Source organism: Podarcis cretensis (genome assembly GCF_951804945.1).
Source record: "Podarcis cretensis genome assembly, chromosome: 9".
Classification (NCBI taxonomy): domain Eukaryota; kingdom Metazoa; phylum Chordata; class Lepidosauria; order Squamata; family Lacertidae; genus Podarcis; species Podarcis cretensis.
Genome location: NC_137178.1, coordinates 16,276,286 through 16,301,519, shown reverse-complemented (window position 1 = coordinate 16,301,519; position 25,234 = coordinate 16,276,286). Strand labels below are relative to the sequence as shown.

Here is a 25,234-nt window from a genome sequence, read left to right as displayed (position 1 = left end):
GAAACAAAATGGTGGCTCGGTTGCCAACACAGTTCCAGCAGCAGCAAGGGGAAAACAGTACAACCTAGGTAAAAAAAAAGAAGGAAGCTATGCTGGGATCCTCAACTTTGAAAAACTGTTGGAGAACTTTTCCTTCTCCAGGAGAAAGTTGGTGAAATGTTCCCTCATATTTTTTCCTGCCCATTAAGAAGGTGGAAAATTTTTGATAGGTCATTTGCAGACAGCTCTAAAAGCAGTCAATGAAGACTGAAGATGCTAAATACTTCATATATGTGGAACAACGGTGTTGTCGTAAATTACTGAGCCAGAGCATAGACACTAAAGTTGGATTATGGTCAGGACCCCAGGGTCAGCTACCCTAATCCTGAAGAACTGCAACTGGCCACAAGTGATGTATGCAATGCTTTTTGGTTCCTTTGAAGACTGCCACCTTCTGAAGTTGTGACCTCCCAACACAATTCTAGGCTTGGGACTCCATGCTGACTCAGAGGGAAAATGGCCACCTACATTCAGGGCAACTTCCAGAAAACATGCTCCTTGGTGGTCTGGCACTTGGCTGGACAACCAGCAGAAGCAGTTGGCTGGGATTTGCGATGGACACAAGCTCCTAAACTGGAATTGCCTTGGCGAATATTTGCATGTTATGCACATTCCAAATTTGAGAGAAGCATGCTAGTTCTACATTTGAAACAGCATAATACGTGTCATTCTGATGCAAACATGGGAGAACTGCAAACCAGAAATGGATTCTAGCGTGCAACCTGTGTCCAAAATCCAGATGGGAAGGTCATTTCCTGCCGAAATAACCCCAGTTGACACTAGGTACATTTTTGTTGCGAACCCAACATGATGGAAAGTAATTGTAAGCCATGCTGAAAATAGGAATCTCTCTAGTTACTCCTGGGATCTAGTGTCTGGCTGGAATAAAAAGAATCTTTATAAGACGATGTTGCATAAAAGTTTCAGTACTGGATGTTCTGACTTGAACCAAGATTTAAGAATGAACAGAGGCCTGGAGAAAGGTCTGAAGGTAACTGATGTAGTGCCATCTCTGCATTTTTGCAGATTTTGACCCAGCCAGTACCAAGGTGGGTGATGTCTTGGGTGGAAGGAATCCCATGTATCTTGCTCTGAGGCCTAGGATACAAGTAATAATACTAAGGCTGCAATCCTATACCCACTTACCAAGGAGTAAGTCCCAGTAAACTCACATAGAAAAAAGTGGCATTCTTTTCTCTCTCTCTCTCTCACAAGACGACACATGCCAAAATGGCCGCTGCAATCTCATGCAATTTCAGGCTGCACTTTTTTCAGGCATAGTGTGCTAAAGCACATGTTTTGGGGTGTTTTGCCTGAAAAAAGTGCTTTATGGGGGCTCATGATCTTGCATGAGTCACTTGACTCACACAGGAGTGAGGACCTGTAAGCTGCGTTCTCCATTTCCTCCATTTCCATAGCAGTTTATGTTTTTTAAAAAAATTCACATGAACATTCACCAGCATTTTAGTGCGAATTTCCCATGCTATACACACACTTTTGTATGCAATTTCCCCCAAAACTCACATTTTTGCAAAGCAGTTTTCCCTAATACAAGACATGTTGTGTGCTATTGTCACCATTGTATGCATCTGTGTGCACATTTTGCCCTACTATGTGCATTTTTGTACACATCGTTCAGCTAGAGAATTGTACCGCAGAATTCGGAGAAGTGCAAATGTCAAAGGATGGCTTTGTTTCCTGTATTGTTTTGGGAAGCAAAAATGAGGAAGCTTTGGGCTGAATTTATCCTCTATCCTTACCACACACAGGGCTGAATGGGACGCTAACTGTCTCTGTTGGTCTTTGAAGGCAAAGGTAGACATTCTTCTCCTATGACTTTTTCATAGGAGCCACCAGAGATTTTGTCTAGCAAACATCCACAGTGGATGCTTCTTCTTCTCTGTCTTTTTTTGTTTTCAGTGATAGGAGAAGGTGCGGGGAGAATTAAACTACTTACCTGAGAGTAAGCCCTATTGAACTCAATGGGACTTACTTCTGAAGAGATGTGCATAAGATTTAACTGCCAATTGCTTGACCTGTGATCAGAAATATTTGTGTTTGGGAAAATGATTGTAAGATGTACAGAACCCACCAGCGGTATTTGACTCCTAGTAAGTTGGCAAAAACAAGTACAAATATCTGCTGGAAATGTAAAGAAAAAGAAGGTACCTATTATCATATGTGGCGGACTTGTAAGGTAATAAAAGCTTTCTGGGAGATGATATATAATGAAATGAAAAAAATGTTTAAAATAACCTTTGTTAAAAAACCAAAAGCATTTTTATTAGGAATTACAGGTACCGACATTCCAAAGGAGCAGAAAGGCCTTTGATGTATGGAACAACAGCTGCATGGATGTTACTAGCCCAGAGATGGAAAGAAGAAGAAGAAGAGTTTGGATTTGTTATCCTGCTTTATCACTACCCAAAGGAGTCTCAAAGTGGCTAACATTCTCCTTTCCCTTCCTCCCCCACAACAAACACTCTGTGAGGTGAGTGAGGCTGAGAGACTTCAAAGAAGTGTGACTAGCCCAAGGTCACCCAGCAGCTGCATGTGGAGGAGCGGAGACGCGAACCCGGTTCCCCAGATTATGAGACTACCGCTCTTAACCACTACACCACACTGACAAGGTCTCTACCAGAGAGGAATGGCAAACCAAGCTGATGGACTATGCCAAAATGGTAAAACTGACAAGAAAACTCAGAAACCAAGAGGACAAAAACTTTATGAAAGAATGGGAAAAATTTATAAGTTATTTAGGGGACCACTGCAAGCAGTTGGAAACATTGGCAGGATTTTGATTTCACTTGTAGTGTAACAAATACCATGGACAATATGGATATAAAAGTTAGAGTGTGGAAGAATATGCAGTTGTAAATGTTTAAAATGGGATCCCATGGAGGGGGGTGGGGGAAAGTCTTGAGATTCGGAGGAATCTCTGTAAATGGATATATATATTTGGATTTTTATAACTCTGTACAGTGGTACCTCGGGTTAAGAACTTAATTCATTCTGGAGGTCTGTTCTTAACATGAAGCTGTTCTTAACCTAAAGCTAATGGGGCCTCCTGCTGCTGCCGAAGCACGATTTCTGTTCTCACCCTGAAGCAAAGTTCTTAACCCGAGGTAATACTTCTGCGTTAGCGGAGGCTGTAACCTGAAGCGTCTGTAACCCGAGGTACCACTGTATTTGTAAAATCAAATAAAAATGTTTTTAAAAAGAAGAAGTAAGATGCACTGAACCCAGGGGACATATAAAACTAATAAATACATACATAAATAAAAGCAGTTTGCCTTGTAGTCATGGGGAGGAGATGATTAGAGGAACACAAGTTCAAAACCCCTTTTGGACATATGGGACCAGTTGCAGTGAATGATTTAAAAGCTGAGCAGGAAGCAACTAAATCAACCAAAGAGAGAGAAATGTTATAGCTTCTCCAGAATCTGAACAGCGGTTATGTCAACAAGCTCCAATTGATTAAGCACTTTCTCTGCAGGGACCTATAGAATTTTAACTAGTTTTTTTTCCAGCAGCTAGGTACGAGTATGCATCCCACAAGCATGATTTTAATAATTAGTGATTGCCCCGGTGAGGTTAGCGATGAAAGTGAGCCTTTCAATGCCTATGGGGTAAATCATGTCAGGAGCGTAAGAATCCCACAGAGACAAGTTTATGCTTGATATTCTTCAACCCAGCAAAGCAAACAGAAGAGAGTGAAAATTACCTATTGGTGTTTTTTTAAATTATTATTTTAAAAAAAGACAAACCCCAAGAGTAAGACCGTATGTCCTGTTTCCAAATCAAACTGGAAAACTCCGTAGGACAGGAAAACCAAGGTTATGTCACTTCAAATTCCTTACCCCTTGCGGATTTCCTTCACAGCAATGGCTTATAAACACCTGGCTACGAAACCCAAGTTTTTGGTAAAAAAAAAATTAATGTGGTTGCTTTGGGTTGGGACATTCTGGCAAAGATGGCCACTAGCCATGCAGCTCCCATTCAAAGTTTGCTGAGTTACTGAAGTTACGCCACAGATTATTAATCATGAGTTTTCAAAGGCACCCCTCAGGGATGGCATTATCAAACACAGCACTCTTCCTTCTTGCATGATAATGAGAACCAAGAGGTATAATCCCTTAGTGTTAGACCTGGGTGTAAGGAGAGCTGAGCTCAAGTCCTTACTCAGGTATGGAAGTCATTTTTTAAAGTGAGGGCCTTCTTGGTAGTGGCACCCGCCCAGTGGAACGCCCTCCCATCAGATGTCAAAGAATTAAACAACTATATGACATTTAGAGGACATCTGAAGGCAGCCCTGTTTAGGGAAGTTTTTAATGATTGATGTTTTATATTTAACCTTCTGTTGGAAGCCACCCAGAGTGGCTGGGGCAACCCAGTCAGATGGGCGGGGTAGAAATATTATTATTATTATTATTATTATTATTATTATTATTAAAAAATCTGGGTGCTGGCAAATGAGACAAATAAACAAGACCATGAATCCCTGTTCAGTTACCCAGATGCACACCTTAACATCCAGCCTAATTAGGAGTTCCGGAGAATTTGGAAGCTAACTCACTATTTTACGACATGTTAGTTGGTTCTAAGAAAGGTATTGTGTCTGTGTGTGGTATATTTAGGAGTTTTTTGTATGGACCCAGCATCCGGGGGGGGGGTGCCTTTCAATAGTTTACAGAGACAAAATAAATCTCTTTCACAAGCCTTCCATTATACTTTTCACTAAGAACTTCCCTGTTGCCTTTTCTGATAAAGAGACTTTGCATAATCTGATCTCATTAGCATGGTCTGTACCAGGCTGAAGAAAAATGGGGAAAGGCATTAAGTCCAGAGGACTTTAGCTCATGGGCTAACACAGCATTTTTGGTTCTTTTTCAAGGACAGCTTAGGAACCCTTAACGTCATCAGGAATATTTATGAGCCATTTTAGTTTTAACCCCTGCTTTCCAGGGAGTTTGATACATCCCCCCAACCCATCCCCCAATATATGGTGCTACACTCCACTTGATCCTCAAATCTGTGATAGGCTAAGGTTGAGAGGAAATTACTGGCCCAAGGAAATCCAGTAAGCATCATGAATAAGCCAGGATTTGAACTTATCGCAGCCCAGGTACAATATTTTAGATAGATTCATAAAGGTAAAGGGATCCCTGACCATTAGGTCCAGTCGTGGCCGACTCTGGGGTTGCGGCGCTCATCTCGCTTTATTGGCTGAGGGAGCCGGCGTACAGCTTTTGGGTCATGTGGCCAGCATGACTAAGCCGCTTCTGGCGAACCAGAGCAGCGCACGGAAATGCCGTTTACCTTCCTGCCAGAGCGGTACCTATTTATCTACTTGCACTTTGACGTGCTTTCGAACTGCTAGGTTGGCAGGAGCAGGGACCGAGCAGCGGGAGCTCACTCCGTCATGGGGATTCGAACCACCAACCTTCTGATTGGCAAGTCCTACGCTCTGTGGTTTAACCCACAGCGCCACCCACGTCCCTAGATAGATTCGTACATAATGGCAAAAACATGGTTTGTCATTTAGTGCACAAGAGAGTGCCACAGGCCTGAAGCTTCCTTTTCTCTCTTTAGCTCATGCGAGAGAAGGAATTTAAAGATTCTAGTCAAACGTTCTAACAAGCTGCAGTTTCCCATTTCTTCTGAATCCAGGAAACTGTGGTTTAGGTGGGGATAAGTAATAAAAAGAATACAGAAGAATGGAAGAAGACTGTGGAGTGGAGTGTAAGGAAGTCTAACAAAGTTCTGATTTCCCCCACAAAGACTGAAATATCAAGTGTCAATTTCTTTCCCAAAATATTTCTCGTTTCTTATGGTGCCCTTGCTTTGCTGGTGTCCTAAGCATGTCCTTAACCTGCCTACTGGCTAGTCCAGCACTGCCAGTTATTGGTGGGGAGGTCTTCATATCCTTTTGATTTCACATTCCATAAATCGCTAAATTTCAGGGAGAAGTTTCAGCTGGGAGGGCTGTTGTTTCCTTATCTTAATCAGCCATGGAGCCTCCCCTCAGATTGTATTCTTCTCTCCGTACGTCTACTGCATTGACAAATAATGTGCAGAGCCATTCCAGTGGCTGGGGTTGCCCCAAGGCTTTTGGAACCAAGTTGGCTGTGTCATGCTAGTGTTAACAGTTGCACAAACCACTTGGTTTATTGAGGCATTTACTTCAAAGCCTAGCTGAAGCCCATTGTGCTGTTGCAAGTGAGGCCTAATTATAAGGATCTGAAGCTCAGTTTGGGTTTCGATTGAAGCTCCAGGCCAAAAATATCCTACAAAATCAAAAGTAGACCTTGTCATCTGATGCCAGCTCAGCACACTTCAAGTGGAGAAAAGAAAGGACTGGTGTTCAGCGTTCTGCTTTTTTCATGGACCCTGAACAAGCATATTAGTCAAATGCCTGGACTGCTATGTTATTGTTGTTTTTGACTTTGACTGAAAACATGTATAGCTTTAGTTTGTGAAGTTGTGTGATATTCTTTTAGCTTTCCAAGCAGAAATATTGTGTATTTGTGATAAATCATGAGCTTGGTATTATGTACAGTGGTACCTTGGGTTACATGCGCTTCAGGTTACAGACTCTGCTAACCCAGAAATAGTACCTTGGGTTAAGAACTTTGCTTCAGGATGAGAACAGAAATTGCGCAGCAGTGGCGCAGCAGCAGCGGGAGGCCCCATTAGCTAAAGTGGTGCTTCAGGTTAAGAACAGTTTCAGGTTAAGAACAGACCTCCAGAACAAATTAAGTACGTAACCAGACGTACCACTGTAGTCTATTGAGAGTTGACTATTGATTTTTCTTTTAAAAATGTTGGTTGGTAGCTAAAGAACTTTATTAAATTGAATCCAAACTGAATCTTTATGGGACATTATTCTAATAATTCTATGATGAGATCCAAAAGGGAACTGAGCTGTGTGAAGACAACACCAATTAAGAGAAGACCGGGCCTCCTACAATAAATTTTGCTGCCACGAACAAAATACAAGATTCTCCCCTCCCTTTCCATGTACAAATGCTAACCCAACTGGCAATTAATTTTTATTTAAATACTGGTGGTGAGCCATTGTTTTCCATTGCATCTGAAGTGCAGAGTGCATTGGTTGGAACAAACTCTCTTTCTGTCTCCTAACAGAACATTAGGTTCCTTTTTGCCTAATGGTAGGAACAGCCCTGAGACAAGGTAACAGGATCAGGTAGAAAGTCGGGATAGAGGAATCCATCCATTTCTCTCAATTTCACATTTTCCTCATTTTAAATTCAGTTCTCCACATTTCTGCAGCAATTTTGATTTTTTTTTAAAAAAAATGCATTATAATTTATCTGCATCTTAGTACAAATTTCTTCTAACAAACCCATTTTTATATGCAGCTTTGACCAAAGTATACATTTTTGCAAGCAATCTTTGCTTATATAATGTACTTTGTATGCTATTTGCACTCTTGTATGCATTTTTGCACACCTTACTTTGTTAGAGAACTGCACCGCAAAATTCGGAGAAGTGCAAATTTCAAAGGGTGCCCTTCTTATAGTTCGTGTATTGTTTTGGGAAGTGTGAATTAGGATGTTTGGGGCTAATGTTCCTCTCCATCTTGAGCTCGCACAGTGCAGACTAAGACACGCCCTTTCTCTGCTGGTACTTAAAAGCAAAGGCAGGATTTGGTCTTCGCTTGTCTTCCTCGCAAAAGCCATCAGGGATTTTGGCTAGCAAATATCCCCACTGCATGTTTCTTCTTCTCTGCCTTCTTTGTCTTCAGTGAGGGGATGGGCAGAATTAAACTGCTGACCATTGTTCAGTCAGCCAACTGCCCTCAAAAAATTCAGATGAGCACAAATTTCAAAGGACAACTTCAGTTCACAGAAAGAGTGAATTTGCTAGATTTGCCTTTAAATGTGAACTGACAGTGATGTAAAGACACCTGCCCTGGAGAGTTTCAGCCAGTCAGATTGGACAACACTAGGTCAGAAAAGGATTCAGAGATTGCTATGAATGTTGATTAAGCTGAAATGCAAAGAGTCTTAGATTTGTAGCCTAATACTTCTGTTCTGGAAACAGGGTAAGTCCCATTGAAATCTATCATGCTTAAGTAAACATGCAGAGGATTGGCTGCCCATTGTATTAAACCCCTCCACTGTTTCTCTATGAAATGTCAACATATTTCTTTTGGTTAATGCTCACCAGTTTGCTTTAACTACAATGCTAATGCCAAAAATGTGGTAGAAAGGGGACACACAGACACCCAATTTTAAAGTATTCTCATCCTAACCACAATTACTCAGCCTGGTTGATTTCAATTGGGTTTACTTCCAAGTAAACATTGTGGCATAAAGCTCCCCTTCTAAACACGCCTGCTTTGAAGCCAGTTCCATTTGACTCCATGGGCTTACGCAGAAGTAAACTGCTTAATGAGGCATCTGTATTTATCCACGGAATGAAAGATGGAGCAAAGCTTGGACAAGAGACACATTAACAAAAATTCTACTTGGACGTGTTTTTATTTTTATTTTCAATAATAGCTGAAGACACGGTGCAGCAAAAAATATCCCTGTACTCACAGAAGACGCCAAACCACCATGCTACTGCTGAGACATCATTCCCAGAAGACAGACCACATTTAGCTTCTAAGGAGCCTTCCTTTAAAACACCAGCCAGTTGTTTGTCCTACCCCCTCCATGCAAGTGCATTCCAGTGTGGGGAAATGCAACCTCTGGGGCAGCATGACCCACGGGTGCTCAGTATTGTGTACCCCAGGGGTCAGCAAATTTTTTAAGCAGTGGGCTGGTCCACTGTCCCTCAGACCTTGTGATGGGCCAAGGAAGCGGCACCAGGGGGGAGCTGGAAGAAGAGGCAAGGGGGGCAAGTAGTCCTGCTCCCCACCCCCCAGCCCCCAGCCGCTGCGCTTACCTTCCCGGGGCCTGCCACCACCACCACCATCATTGCTGCTTCTTGTGGGTAGGCAAAGCGAGCTTGTCTGCTCCACTCACTGGCCCACAGGAGCACCAGGGCAGCAACGGTGACGGCGACGAGAGGAAGAGGCTGCGCCTCGAAGCCAGAACCCGCCGCGAAGCTGAGACTCCCAGTGATGGTGATGGGAGGAAGAGGCCAAGCAGCGGCAGCTCTGCCAGTGACAGGAGGAAGAGGACGAGTGGCGGTGGCTCTGCTGGCAGCAGGAGGAAGAGGCCAAGCAGCGGCTATACCAATCAAACGCTGTGCCTGGTTTACCTCAGCGCGGCGCATGGACATCTCTGCCAATCAAACGCCGCTGAGGTAAACCAGGCGTTTGAGTGGCAGAGCCACCGCCACTCGGCCTCTTCCTCCTGTCGCCGTCACTGGGAGTCTCTGCTTCGTGGCAGGCCAGATTTACGAGCCTGTGGGGCCACATCCGGCCCCCCAGGCCTTAGTTTGCTGATCCCTGGTCTATCCTGGCTGGCAGAATTTCAGACATGGAGCATTCTCAGCACTACCTGAAGATGCTAGGGACTGAAGATGCTAGGGACCTTCTGCATGAAAAACAGGTAGACTAAGCTACAGGTGCCTTACAGATGCCCAACTTCACCACCCTCAAGAGCAGTAAGAAAGCCCACAGACATCTGTCTTTTTCTTCAGCGGACGTTAAAAGTACATATTTTCTCTTGAAAATAAGGGTGCTGAGCATTCATTGAGAATATTTCTTATTGTTTATGGAATTGGGAGTTAAAGTTCACAGCATGTTACACACTGAAAGAAAATTATATGAAAATGATGTACCGGTGGTGGCGCTGTGGGTTAAAGCCTCAGCGCCTAGGACTTGCCGATTGAAAGGTCGGCGGTTCGAATCCCTGCGGCGGGGTGCGCTCCCGCTGCTCGGTCCCAGTGCCTGCCAACCTAGCAGTTCGAAAGCACCTCCGGGTGCAAGTAGATAAATAGGGACCGCTTACCAGCGGGAAGGTAAACGGCGTTTCCGTGTGCGGCTCTGGCTCGCCAGATGCAGCTTTGTCACGCTGGCCACGTGACCCGGAAGTGTCTCCGGACAGCGCTGGCCCCTGGCCTCTTAAGTGAGATGGGCGCACAACCCCAGAGTCTGTCAAGACTGGCCCGTATGGGCAGGGGTACCTTTACCTTTACCTTTAAATTAGCAATAAAATGTATAAAACATGCTTAAATGTACTCTGGGAATGTAAAGAAAAAGAAGGCACCTTTTATCACATGTGATGGTAGTAAAAGGATTTTGGGAAATGATATCTAATGAGTTGAAATAACTTTTGTTAAAAAGCCTGAAGCCTTCCTCTTAGGAATTCTAGGTGTCAAAATCCCAAAGGAGCAGAAAAGACTACAGTAGTACCTCCGGTTACATAACCCTCTGGTTACGTAAACTTCAGGATGCGAAACCTGGAAGTATTTGACTGGATTTCGCCGCACGCTCATGAGCAGAAGTTTGCAGAAACCTTGGGATTCGACTGGACCTCTGGAACAGATCCTGTCCACAACCGGAGGTATCACTGTATTTATGTATGCAACCACAGGTTCATGGATGCTACTGGCCCAGAGATGGAAAGAAGATAAAATTCCTACCAGAAAAAAATGGCAGATGAAGTTAATGGACTATGCTGAAATGGCTAAAATGACCGGAAGAGTCAGAAATCAGGAAGGCCAATATTTTAACAAGGAATGGGGAAAATTTATAACTTACCTTAAAGACCATTGTAAACAGTTAAAATCATGAATAGGATTGGAATATCACTTGTAGTTTAAGGTTGAATTCTGGACATAACAGAAGAAGTAAAGGATTTGGATTATCATAAAAGATGCGGGAGGAAAGAATTAATAATAGGATCACAAAGGGGGAGGATGGAAGTCCAGGAGATTCCTTGGGATCTTGTTTTTATGATTTATGTTATGTAAAATTTTAATTTGAAATACCAAATAAATAAATTTTATATATAAAAAGAGAGAATATTTCTTATTGTTATCATCAGACTGTTTAATTCATTTTTCAGATAATGAAAGCTCACCCCCCACACAGCAGCGGTGCATATCCCAATAATGGATATCAAAGTAAGTATTGGGCATAGAAAATGAATAAAACTTGATATAATAATAATAATAATAATAATAATAATAATAATAATAACAACAACATATGAGAAGAACTCGAAGAAGCCAGATGTTGCTGAACACTGGGGTGATTGTCTTTACTGTGTTCGCAATGGCAATGAATCTTCACCATTCTATTGCAAAAGAGCCCCTTTTCTTCTGACCTCTAACTATTCGTAAATGTTGAGGAAGCTTTTCAATCAAAGCAATTTCCCAAACTTTGCTATGCCATTGTTTCAAACTGAGTCCTTTTTAAGCCTTCCCAATGACTTAAGAATATGAATGCTGGAGGTTATTTCTTTTTGGAGGGGGGGTAAGCTGAAGAGTAATAAAAGAAGCAGTGACCAAGTGTACCAGGCCTTCAGTCCATTTCCTATGATGCCCACAACCTAGCGTTGCTCAGTGCATTGTGGGACATTAAAAAATGGGCTAGGCCCGGGAGTGAAGCGCTGCATAGAGCAGCCTTCGCTGTGCTTCCTGGGGTCGATGGAAATTGTAGTCCAGTAAATCTGGAAGGGGACACGGGTGGCACTGTGGGTTAAACCACAGAGCCTAGGGCTTGCTGATCAGAAGGTCGGCGGTTCGAATCCCCGCGACGGGGTAAGCTCCTGTTGTTTGGTCCCTGCTCCTGCCAACCTAGCAGTTCGAAAGCACGTCAAAGTGCAAGTAGATAAATAGGTACCGCTCCGGCGGGAAGGTAAACGGTGTTTCCGTGCACTGCTTTGGTTCTCCAGAAGCGGCTTAGTCATGCTGGCCACATGACCCGGAAGCTGTACGCTGGCTCCCTTGGCCAATAAAGTGAGATGAGCGCCGCAACCTCAGAATCGTCTGCGACTGGACCTAACGGTCAGGGGTCCTTTTACCTTTACCTAAATCTGGAAGGTAGCAGACTGGTAGAAACTGCCACAAAGCACAGCCACCACAGCAACGAAAACTGACCATAACAGAGTATGGGGTTCACCAGAAGACACTTTGCCCAGTTTGTCCTCAAACCTGAAGCCAGCCCAGAATACACGAGTCAATTGTCCCTTCCAGTAAGCTCTGGAACCTGTATATTGAAGCCATGTTCAGTGCTGGTGATTCACCTGAAGTCAATATGGCACCACGCTGGAAAACATTACCAAGTATCCATGATCACTTTGACGACTCCTGCAAAGTAAAGGGACAGCTCTCCAAATTATATACGGCTCTATGGAAGGATCAGCTTGTATACTTAAACTGCACTTTCAGCTTTCTCTTGATCCCTACCCCTTGTCTATAAATACTCCATTTTTTTCTGAAAGTAAGCATTTCAGTGAGAAAATTAGGGAGGGAAAGGAAAGGGGAATGTGGGCTGGGTTCCACTCTCGTGGAATCAAACGCCTGTGAGGTGGAATCAAACGCTTTCTGAAACCAAGTCTTTTGCATGGAGGGAAAAGAGTCGACATTACTCAGGGCAGAACCATGTATTATAAAGAAGGCAAGATGCGCACTGGTGTGGAAGCTGCAGAACCAGTGTCCTGTTGGATCAGAACAAATCTCCACCTAACCATCTAACTTTCTCTACATTGGGCATAACTTCGCAATTTTAAATACCCATACCATAACCCTTCCTCAGCCGTGTTTTTTTAAAAAATAAACTCTGCCCACCTCCCGAGAATCGGAGGACATGTCAATCTTGTCTTTTCTCTCTGTTTCTCATTTTTTAAACCAAACGTCCTGTCTTTCACATTTCCACATCATTTTGAAATTATTGTGTGTGTTTTTAAAGAAAACACTGGCCAGCATTTGGGTGAGAATTTCTCTTGCACGTTTTTGTATGCAATTTCACCTAATACAAATGCATTTTCCAAAGTAATTCCCCCCCAATTCATGCATTTCCGCATCTTATTTTCCACCAATATACGCATTTATTTGCACACTTTAATCAAGCGTATGCATTTTTTGTGCACATTATTTGGATGGACTGCAAAATTCAGAAAAGTGCAGATTTCCAAGGATGGCTGGTCCATGTATTCTTCAGAGATTTGCAAATTAGGTAGATTTGCCTTTCAATGTGAACAGACTGCCTTTCAATGTAAAATTCCTTCCCCATTTTATTACTGCTCCCCCCCCCCCCAGTAACAGCTAGGTCAACCTACCTGATGCCCAGACCTGATAACTACATATACTTTCCCAGCTTCTTGTTTTTTGTAAAATGTAGCTCCATCCTCAGAGGGTTTTCCTCGCCACCATTTTCTTCCTTTCCAGTGTTTGTATTATTTATTTATTGGCATCTCATCTGTTCAGGACCTCACTGGTTTTTTTTTGTTTTTTTCAGTTATATTTTATTAAATTTCAAAAGTTTCACATATACACTCCAATACATAACACAGTTTTCTTTTGTTTCATCAACTTCCCACCCCGTTTTCCATGGTGCTTTTTTCCCCATTTCTCCCCCTTTGCTGAACCCTAGCTTCTATCTTCTATGCCATAACAACAATACAATAATCTCTAATTCCTTCTGTTGCTCGTGGTTCAAATCCTGCCCGTGAATTCATCATACTATAGTATTTCTTTAAGTAATCCAAGAAAGGCTTTCATTCTTCCACAAGATTATCATCATTAGGCTCTCTTATTTTGGCTGGTAATTTTGCCAATTACCAGCCCACCACCTTACTTATTCATTCTTCTTTGGTGGGAACTTCTTCTTGCTTCCTGAAGATTATGACCCAGTCTGTAACTGGACTGGTTAAACCATGAATGTGGGCCAAATACACAATAGGTACTATTTTGTTTAATAGCAGAAGCTTTGAATAAAGCAGCCACTGAGGCTTACAAAAGACCTTTGTTCGAGGCACAGTTTGCAATCTGGACATTTAATTTTTTATTATTACTTTTCCGAAGCATGTTGGAAGCTGGGTTTTTTTTTGTTGTTGTTCCTTTTCTGCCAGGATATTTACAGCACAGCCTGGGCTTGTCCTTCTGACAGCTTCAGCACACTAGCTTTGTTGTGTTGTCAAGTTTCCACGCCCTAGCTCAAAAAAGGAAGCCACAATCCCCAAAATAAGTAAAAAGAAAACAAATGCCCCAGAAAACCACAGAGAATACAAGAGTAAGGGATTTGTCTGCTGTACCATTCCAGTAGGTCCCTTTCCCTCTCTCTGTAGTATTTGGAGGAAATCTCTCTGTGTGTGTGTCCAAAGCTTGTTTGAAGGATAGCTACCCTGATAATAGAAATCCGCCTGAACTGGTGGTGGTATCAATGTGCAGGGATATATGTCCACAGGGTTTGGTGGGTATGCATGGCAGGACAAACTTATGAGCAACATCCATTCTGCACTAAGGGGTACTGTCAGGAACTGGACCTCAGAGGAGGTATGGTGGAGACATCCCACCCTCCTTCTCCTGAACCTTCTCGAGAAGAGGAGGCTAGTACAGTGGTAACCTCGGGTTACATATGCTTCAGGTTACATACGCTTCTTGTTACAGACTCCGCTAACCCAGAAATAGTACCCAGGGTTAAGAACTTTGCTTCAGGATGAGAACAGAAATCGTGCTCCAGCGGTGCGGAGGCAGCAGGAGGCCCCATTAGCTAAAGTGGTGCTTCAGGTTAAGAACAGTTTCAGGTTAAGAACGGACTTCTGGAATGAATTAAGTACTTAACCCGAGGTACCACTGTATAGATTTACAACAGTGGTTTGCAGAAGGTCATGACTCTGAGACAGAAGAGGGGAAAAGCTGGGAGATAACGGAAGAGAAAGGCAGAAAGCAGCAGAGCTGGAGCAGCTGGCTGACACGTTATCATTAGAAAGCATTCCTGACCCTGCTCCTTCTAGGACCCAGCGTGCATCAAGAGTAGTAGAAGAGAAAACTCAGAGGCAGAAAGCACTGAACAGCCAGCTCAGGGATGACGCACAATAGGAGAGATGGAGGGGGTGGGACTTTACTCAGAGAAACGCCATTACTGGGATGGAGAGGCATATTGAATAAAGGACTTGGTAAGATCTCTTCCTGTTATCTGCTTCTTGGCTGCCCACCGGAGGAGGGATCAGATTCCCTGAAGCCTGACAGGTACCTGCAGATGAACCACTCACTGAGCATGTGTCCTAATTTGTTTGCAAAAGGCTTCTGCATTCAATGCTCACTTTTTATTTGTTTACTGAGCATTCATTCTGACTTGTCTGCATGGAGGTTATATGGCCTGACCACCACTCCCTAGTTCTCCCACACTTTCTGGTGGATTTCCCTATCACTTTCATTTCCACAAGAAGTCTGGTGATTTTCAAAGCTGGCTTGTTGCACAAGAGGACCGGAGCGCTTTGAGCCCTAAACTTGCCAAGATGCCGAAACCACATAACACCAGTCCTGAAAGACCTACATTGGCTCCCAGTATGTTTCCGGGAATAATTCAAAGTGTTGGTGCTGAGCTTTAAAGCCCTAAATGGCCTCAGCCCAGTATACCTGAAGGAGCGTCTCCACCCTCATCGTTCAGCCCAGACACTGAGGTCCAGCTCCAAAGGCCTTCTGGCGGTTCCTTCACTGCAAGAACTGAGGTTACAGGAAACCAGGCAGAGGGCCTTCTCAGTAGTGGCCCCCGCCCTGTGGAATGCCCTCCCGCCAGATGTCAAGGAAATAAACAACTATCTGACTTTTAGAAGACATCTAAAGGCAGCCCTGTTTGGAGAAGCTTTTAATATTTGATGAATTATTGTATTTTAATATTTTGCTGGAAGTCACCCATAGTGGCTGTGGAAACCCAGCCTGCTGTATAAAAGGGAAATCATCATTCGTTGCTCCACCTACTTTTGCCTCTGGACACGCCCACCAATGACATGTGGCTCCTGGAAGGTTGCTCAGAAAGGTAGGTGGAGATGCTTCTCCCTCCTGCCCTAGAGAAATGTAGTTTCATAATGATGGCAAATGCTTCTTCTTTAGAGGTTGCCCTCCATTTTGCTGTGGCCAAGTCAAGAGAACAATCACGATAGAAGACATTCAAAATCCGCTCATGGATATGTGAAGGGGATATGCGAGTCCAATGTGGCTGTGAGGTCCACCACGGTTGTCACATGTCACTTCCAGCTCCTCTCATGCACGGTCCCTGCACAATCAAGGTTCTAAATTGTGCAAGGAGACCCCCTGAGTACAGCAGGCTCCATGCTGCAAACGTTGGCACCGAATGTGTGGGAAGCTGGAAGAAGCCACGTGACAACAATGACAAAGCTCCTTTACTGCTCCTTCATACAACTGGGCAGGGTTCATGCGTCATTTGAAATGGTTGGAAATTCATCTTTAGACAGAATCATCACATTCGCCTTCCGTGCCTCGTGGAGCAAGGCAGCCATTTCAATTGTTAAAGGCGCTTTGGAACTCCACAAAATATTGCCTCAGTACTACAGGACCTGCTGTCCTCATTCACTCCCCCTATTGCAAGTTTGTCCCAAATTCTACCATTTTGCCTTATTAGTACTGATATCTATGGGTGGCACCAGTACTATCTGAGCAACTTCTCACTTATTTGGAAGTGCTAGAATTATTGGAATCACTAGAGTCACTGGAGGTGCTGCTATCATTGGAACTATCAGAATCAGTGGAATCAGTGGAGCTGCTAGAATCACTTTGCCCACTGGAGTCACTGGAGTCAGAAGAGTTGCTAGAATCACTAGAGTCACTGGAATCACTAGACTCAGAAGTATTACTTGAGTCACTGGAGCTGCTGGAGTCACTGGAGTCACTAGAGTCACTACAACTGCTAGAGTCACTGGAATCACTAGAGTCACTGGAACTGCTAGAGTCACTAGAGTCACTGGAACTGCTGGAGTCACTAGAGTCGCTGGAACTGCTGGAGTCACTAGAGTCACTGGAACTGCTAGAGCCACTAGAGTCACTGGAACTGCTGGAGTCACTGGAATCACTGGAACTGCTGGAGTCACTGGAGGTGCTAGAATCACTGGAGTCACTAGAATCACTGGAACTGCTGGAGTCACTAGAGTCACTAGAATCACTGGAACTGCTGGAGTCACTGGAGGTGCTAGAATCACTGGAGTCACTAGAATCGCTGGAACTGCTGGAGTCACTGGAGGTGCTAGAATCACTGGAGTCACTAGAGTCACTAGAATCACTGGAACTTCTGGAGTCACTAGAGTCACTAGAATCACTGGAACTGCTGGAGTCACTGGAGGTGCTAGAATCACTGGAGTCACTAGAATCGCTGGAACTGCTGGAGTCACTGGAGGTGCTAGAATCACTGGAGTCACTAGAGTCACTAGAATCACTGGAACTGCTGGAGTCACTGGAGGTGCTAGAATCACTGGAGTCACTAGAATCGCTGGAACTGCTGGAGTCAGGGGACCCATTGGAGTACTCTGGGCTTCCAGAGTTCCCTGAAGTGCTGGCCTGTTTCACCTCTTCCTCGTTTGAACTACTTGAACTATTTGGTTCTCCAGGCTGCTGACTGAAATTGCTCTGGCTCTCCACCTGCTGACTAGACTCAGAGTCATCAGTCCAACCTGGGTCATCTCCTTGCATTCCTTCATCACTGAAATGGTAGCCGTTCAGATGATAAGGGACATTTTTTCTCACATCAAACTCACGGCTGGCCTGGAAATCCTTGATGTGCTGTTTGCCAGCAAACAGATCTGCTTCCGAAACGATGGACTCCCCTGTGGTCAACACTGGGCCATGAACTGCATTCTTCTCTCTCAAATGCTGCGAGCCATTTTGTTCTGCATTGCTAATCGTTTTAAGAAGCGCTACATCCTGGCCGCCAACCTCTTTCTCTGTTGGATATTCAACATAGGTCTCCTTGGTTTTTTCCGTGTTGGGCTGACTGTTGCCTTTGGCCTGCACAAAGCTGTTGTCCTCATGGAACAGCAGGCTCTCAGTTTCGTGCAGATAGCCTCCTTGGGAATGGATAGGATCAACTGTAGAAACTTCTTCAGCAATGGCATATTCTTTGGTGAGATCCAGAAATATTTCTTCTTCCTGGTGACCCTCATCTCCATGCTGCTGGTTCCCATTCACAACGGCAGAGCTGGTCTCTAAGACTCCTTTATCTGCACTGATGGAATTAATATTGCCTTCATAGCCTCTCCTGAATAGAATTCCACTTCTTTGGATCTGCCACACGGAAGTAAAATAAAACATCAGTGTGTTAAGTCAATTCAAAGGTATATATGGAATCTCCAGGAAAAGGAGGAGATAGTTAGTTTAAATCTTGCCATATTGACACTAATTGACTCACTAATTGCTCCTAAGTACCAGGACATTTAGGGACACGGGTGGCGCTGTGGGTTAAACCACAGAGCCTAGGACTTGCCGATCAGAAGGTCGGCGGTTCGAATCCCCGTGACGGGGTGAGCTCCCGTTGCTCGGTCCCTGCTCCTGCCAACCTAGCAGTTCAGAAGCACATCAAAGTGCAAGTAGACAAATAGGTACTGCTCCAGCAGGAAGGTAAACGGCTTTTCCGTGCGTTGCTCTGGTTCGCCAGAAGCGGCTTAGTCATGCTGGCCACATGACCCGGAAGCTGTACGCCGGCTCCCTCAGCCAGTAAAGCGAGATGAGCACCACAACCCCAGAGTCGGCCATGACTGGGCCTAATGGTCAGGGGTCCCTTTACCAGGACATTTATGAAACTCACCAGGGCCAACATTTACTACCTTTCCAGCACTAGGCAAAGGTGTGCCGCCGCCCCAGCTTTTAACGGCTTTATTAAACTTGTTGCTGCTGTTTTAGGCTTCTTTATATTTGTCGTTATTGGTTGTATTTTGTATACTGCCCTTGTCTCTTTTTGTAAAGCGCTATTGATGCTGAGCAGAAAGGCAGTATATGGCCTCATCTGCATTGTACTTTTAAAGCAACATCATACCACTTTAGCCAAAGAATCCTAGGAATTGTAGTTTGTTAAGGGTGCTAAGAGTTGTTAGGGGGCCCCTATTCCCCTCAGAAAGCTACGATTCCCAGAGTTCCCTGGGAAGGAATTGGTTGTTAAATCACTCCGAGGAATGTAGCTCTGGGAGGGGAATAACAACTCTCAGCAACTTTAACAAGCTACAGTTCCCTGTATTCTTAGGGACAGGGAAACTATGACTGTTTGATACCGCTTTAAATATACACTGCAGAAGGGCCAGGAAGTCCATTAGTCAGCTATTGTTTATATCCTGCTGTTCTGCAGTCACACTCCAAGTAGCAGTCAACAACAACAACATACCTAGAAACCAATCTATAAGATTTAAACAATTTGAATGCAATATATGATACACAGCTAAAAAAAAAACACTGAAGAAATTGAGATGACTCAGACAGTAGAGTGTGACACACTTAATCTCCCAGTACGTTTCCGAGCACAAGTCAAAGTGTTGGTGCTGACCTTTAAAGCCCTAAATGGCCTCGGTCCAGTATATCTGAAGGAGCGTCTCCACCCCCATCGTCCAGCCTGAACACTGAGGTCCAGTTCCAAGGGCCTTCTGGTGGTTTCCCCGCTGCGAGAAGTGAGGTTACAAGGAACCAGGCAGAGGACCTTCTCGGTAGTGGCACCTGCCCTGTGGAACGCCCTCCCAGCAGTTGTCAAGGCAATAAACAACTATCTGACTTTTACAAGACATCTGAAGGCAGCCCTGTTTAGGGAAGTTTTCAATGTCTGACACTGTATTGTTTTTAATATTTGGTTGGAAGCTGCCCAGAGTGGCTGGGGAAACCCAGCCAGATGGGCGGGGTATAAATAATACATTATTATTATTATTATTATTATTATTATTATTATTATTTCAGGTTCATGTGTTCGAGCCACACATTAGGTAGAAGATTGAAGCATTTTGGATTGCATCCAACAGAGCTAAGCTGCGAAAGGAAGCAAGGTGGAAGACACTGGTCAGTCATGAAAGACCTGCTCTTGTAAGCTAAGCAGAAGCTCAGAACATTCCTTAAATCTTTTTATTTATCTGCTGTTAGGACTTTTCATATTTTGTATACTTACCGGGGAAGCAATGGTTATACCAATGATATATATCAGCAAAAGCAGAGTCTTCATGCTTGAGATTGCTTTCTGTGAGGAAATGGAAAGTGTATTATATATTTCACTACTAACACTGAGTATTTAATTACATAGCAGAGATATACAAGGAAGGCTCATATAGCTTGAATTGGGGCAGGGGGGCTATACCAGAAGAACCAACAAGTGAACCATTAGGGGGAATAACTAAATAACGAAAACATATTATTCATATTGACCAGCAATCAAAACTGACATTATAATATTGCCATAGAATGCAAATAGCACCCTCAGTTGAAGTATATAAAAAATCCCAACAGAACAACTATGCAGCAAGTATAGAAGTGGATGTGTTATATAAGATTAGTTTTGAGGATCTGGTCAAAGCCTCTGAAATTAGAAAAAGTAGGATAATTTTTTCAAATATAAATAAAGTGGACGTATACAAAAATGAACATTATTTTCCATCTTACTGTAGGCTTCGTTTCATTTCGAAAAATAAAATTTTATTTTATGGTTTATTATTGTTTATATTTTGATTTTTTTGCCAACTTAGCAGTTGGAAAGCACACCAGTGCAAGTAGATAAATAGGCACCGCTGCAGCGGGAAGGTAAATGGCGTTTCCGTGCAGTCTGGTTTCTGTCATGGTGTTCCGTTGCGTCAGAAGCAGTTTAGTCCACATGACCCGGAAAGCTGTCTGTGGACAAACGCTGGCTCCCTTGGCCTGAAATGTGAGATGAGCGCGACAATCTCATAGTCACCTTTAACTGGACTTAACCGTCCAGGGGTCCTTTACCTTTACTATTTTTTCCCTTTTACCTTATATTTTGAATCAGAGACAACGAAGGACAGAGTTTGGCACATCATTTGTGTAACACAGACTCCCAGGGCTCACTGAAAGGTAGCAGTACTATTCTGAGACAAGCCACCACCCGTCTGAAAATATACCAGCCTCTCCAAAAAGGGGCAGAATTCCTGGAAATGTCGAAGTCTGCTAAATGCAAAATGTAGCCCTCACAATTACATTAAGTCCTTGCTTCTACCATGTCGTTTATATATAGGACAGAGCCCCCTGGGTGGCTGAAACTGAGCTCTGACTGTGAGGGCTCCTAATCTGTTATTTCCTCTCTCTAGAATATTTGACAGGAATTAGGGTGAGAACTGTATGTTGCAAGTGCAGGGTATTTGCATGCAATCCTATAAAATCCTCTTTGTTGCTCACCTGCCAGTCTCAATAAGCCTATTGAGACTACTTAATATGATACTGCCTGAGTAATAATACATTTTCCTTGCAAAGTCCAGGATCTGGGTTTCCTTTCTTGTGTTGAGAGAGTGACACGGTGACAAACAAACCTAGTCACTTTTTAGACTGATTAATGTTCACTACCCATTTCTTCAAAAGTGTAAATTACACTGAAAACATCTGGCAGGGGTAACAATAAACACTGCTGCAGCTGGCAGAGGTTTCTTGCTTTACTTTTTTTTTTTTTTGTTCTCAAGCAGCAGAGCACTAAATGTACACATCTAGGCCTCAATTATTGACACCAGGCCTGGGGCTTGATGTGCCACCCAAGGCCAGGGAAGCCACATCAGCTGGTTAATCATAACGTCTATGGCTGACTAGAGGATTCTGCATGAAGCAAAGGGCAATCTTAGCTGGGCATTTTCCAGCTAGCACAGGGTTCTAGGCGTTGCAAAACCACAGGGGAGGCAGAAAACTCATAATAATGGGTTTCCTTCGGTCATGAGTGTGACATTCCCATTTAGGTGGAGAAAATGCTCTCCTTCTGTGGCTGGAAAGAAAGCAAGCAAGCTGCAGGGGAAATCTCCAGACACAAGAGAAAATCCACTATTCCACACGGTAAAAAAGGAGGGCTGGGAGAAACCAACGTTCTCTTTTGAAAGTAGCTAAGAGTTAATTATTGTGCATGGTTTAAACCAATGTACCTATTGAGAAATTCTTTTCAAACCATTTTTGGCTTTTACAGTTTCCACAGACGGGTGGGTGATTCACAAGCAATCGCCAAGGGAGTCAAGTGGGTTTTGTTGGTAAGCATTACCCAAAGGGCCACAGTTCAGTGGTTGAACATCTGCATCCCAAATTTCCATCGCCAGCATCTTCATGCAGGGCAGGGAGAGACCCTGGTCCAAAGTCTTATAGTTATGGCTAGTCAGTGTGGACCATACTGAGCTAGATGGACCAAGGATCAGATTCCATATAATGTAGCTCCCTATGTCCATATGTTCCAAATGGAAATGTAAGCAGATGCTTCAGAGGAACCTTTAGAAAGGGGAACCCGAGATGAACTAAGTTTTAATGAAATCTAAAGTTTGCATTCTTTGTAGTATCAATCACTGAATCAGATGGCCACATCTTAATGTGGTAAGCTTCCTGCCACTAAACCTGGGTAACTCCCCCACTCAAAACCTATTAGAGAGCCAGTGTGGTGTTGTGGTTAAGAGCAGTAGACTCATAATCTGGTGAACCGGGTTCGCGTCTACGCTCCTCCACATGCAGCTGCTGGGTGACCTTGGGCTAGTCACACTTCTTTGAAGTCTCTCAGCCCCACTCACCTCACAGAGTGTTTGTTGTGGGGGAGGAAGGGAAAAGGAGATTGTTAGCCGCTTTGAGGCTCCTTCGGGTAGTGACAAAGTGGGATATCAAATCAAACTCAAAAAACAAATGGGGGGGGGAATTCTGGAGGGCACAGCAGGAGCAAAGTATATTTCTAGGTGGACAAAAAAACAAAACAACAAATAAGGCAATCTTGTAGGTAAACTGGTCCAAGTAGTTAAGGGCTTCGTATACTAATGGTAATAAGGGACACGGGTGGCGCTGTGGGATAAACCACAGAGCCTAGGACTTGCCGATCAGAAGGTCGGCGGTTCGAATCCCCATGACGGGGTGAGCTCCTGTTGCTCGGTCCCTGCTCCTGCCAACCTAGCAGTTTGAAAGCATGTCAAAGTGCAAGTAGATAAATGGGTACCGCTCCGGCGGTAAGGTAAACGGCATTTCCGTGCACTGCTCTGGTTTGCCAGAAGCAGCTTAGTCATGCTGGCCACATGACCCAGAAAGTGTACGCCGGCTCCCTCGGTCAATAAAGTGAGATGAGCACCTCAACCTCAGAGTCGGTCACAACTGGACCTAATGGTCAGTGGTCCCTTTACCTTTACCTTTATACTAATGGTAACACATTGAACCAGAACTGGTAGGAATTCAGAAATGGAGGGCATGTGGGGGATTAGCTCATTGCTTGTGGGGGCTGCATGCCCCCTGTCTAGCACCACCAATGCAATCTAGACATGGATTTCATGTGCAGAGACTTTGTGTGTGTGTGTGTGTTTACTTTTAAAGTCAAATAGCATCATGGGGAGCCTGATAATTATCAACATTGCAGCATGTACAGTGGGAAAAGTTAACATTTTCCTCCCCTGCTCTGGTCATGAAAAGAATCCTGCCCCTGAAGCCAGCATTTGCTTTGGAGGGGAAGTCCCTGAGTGATGTCAATGAGCAGCATCCAAAGGGGGGATTTTCCTCAAGACTACAGCGAGGGAGAAAAGAGTTACATTTCCCCTCTGTCCCAATGTCGGCACCACCAGCTGATGCTATTTGCATTTTTATTAAAACAACAACAACCCAGAGACATTTTAGATGCAATGATGCATTTGATATCATGCATATCATGCATGAGTTTGACCAAACTGCAGGAGGCAGTGGAAGACAGGAGTGCCTGGCGTGCTCTGGTCCATGGGGTCACGAAGAGTTGGACACGACTAAACGATGAAACAACAACAACATATTGTAGACCTAAGTACGACCATTGCTTCTTCTGATCCGGAATTGCTTGCTCTGGTGGTGTCCGCACTAAGCAGGTATCTCTCCCAGTTCTGCTACTTGAGAAAGTTTATTTTTCAATGGCGATGCCAGCGATGGAACCTGGAACCTTCTGAATGGACAATAGCACAGGGGCTGCTATTGCCATAGTGATGATCTCCTACCAACCTGTCCTTATCCGAGGATGCCACATTTTTTAAAAAAATATGGCTCCTGTGCCTTTATCTGCATTTACAGCAAACAGGAATTCAACAGGGAGCATCCCTCTTCACAACGTCTCCCTGCTGGAAAAAGCTGAAGCTGTTGAGATTTCTGCCTGCTGAGTAGAAATGATCATGTAAACTGATGACACATATAATTGTGTGATAAATTTGCAAAGTACCTCTACCTCCTTCCAGTAAACCACAGAATGCTAATTGCTGTTAACCTTCCTATGCAAAATGGTTGTTTTTTTAAATAAAAAAACTAGCTTTGCTACCTGCTAAATGTCAATGCACTCATGCAAATGATCACTGTATTGGTTGTAGGAAATATTCCATATGTATACATTGTTTGTCCTTTTACCAAATTAAATAAATTCAGCAAGAAACCGGTCTGTTTCAAAGTAAAGCATGTTCCACTTACCTTCTTTGCTGTGCTGCAGTGAACAATCTTAAAATCATTAGTGATGTTTTTTTGATGCCTCTGTGCCTCAGTTCTCTGAGGTAAGGACCCACGGAAGTACCCTGCAAGAATTTAAATAGTGTTTTAGCTTCTAGGCAACCAATCAAAGCCTAGCAACTTAACTGTGACTTCACACAGGGTCTTAAGCGAAAACCCACTAATCCCCCCCTTTTGTCCTTGAAATGATTATGTGCCTTGTGCACTAAATTGAAATTCTCCACTTCTTCCCCACTCAGGCAGAATGCTAGATAAGTATATTCCATGGCTTGTTTTTGCAAGATAATATATATTATGAATGCCAGGCAAATCCCCGCTTCTGTGATTACTATATTCCTTTACCTACGTTTTTCCTTTTGAGATATTCAGGTGCATTCTAACTGAAAGGTAAAATTTTAGTGGCACTCCTGATCTGGTTAACTTATACATCAGCCTACCCTTTAATAGCTATTTTTTGTGATGCCCCATAATCAAATCTTCTAGCCTGGCTATTGTCACAAGCCTTCCACTTGTTCAGACAACCAGGTTTCCAACTGCAATGTCCCTTGATTTTTGCAGTCATCAAAGCCTTCTCGGCAGCTACTATTTTTACACATCACTTAGCATCCCATCTCTGAATAGATGATAGACTTTAGCCACGCTAGGTTTTCGCACATGCAGTCAAACA

The 25,234-nt window shown here is 43.8% G+C and overlaps 1 protein-coding gene across 1 annotated transcript; it reads right to left on the bottom strand.

The window, feature by feature from the left end:
* Positions 1-14,622: 14,622 nt before the first annotated feature.
* LOC307224290 (uncharacterized protein) lies at positions 14,623-24,592 on the bottom strand. The gene is made up of 3 exons (XM_079991038.1): positions 24,532-24,592; positions 20,057-20,125; positions 14,623-18,201 (listed from the first exon to the last, which is right to left on the bottom strand). Exons 2-3 carry the CDS (start codon positions 20,108-20,110, stop codon positions 16,597-16,599), a joined length of 1,659 nt encoding a protein of 552 aa, XP_079847164.1. The 5' UTR covers positions 20,111-20,125; positions 24,532-24,592; the 3' UTR covers positions 14,623-16,596.
* Between the last annotated feature and the right edge of the window lie 642 nt (positions 24,593-25,234).

Coding starts and splice junctions, on each gene's coding strand:
- LOC307224290 (XM_079991038.1), bottom strand. CDS start 20,110: ATGAAGACTCTGCTTTTGCTGATATATATCATTGGTATAACCATTGCT. Junction 18,202..20,056: donor GTATAACCATTGCTTCCCCG/GTAAGTATACAA, acceptor TCCGTGTGGCAG/ATCCAAAGAAGTGGAATTCT.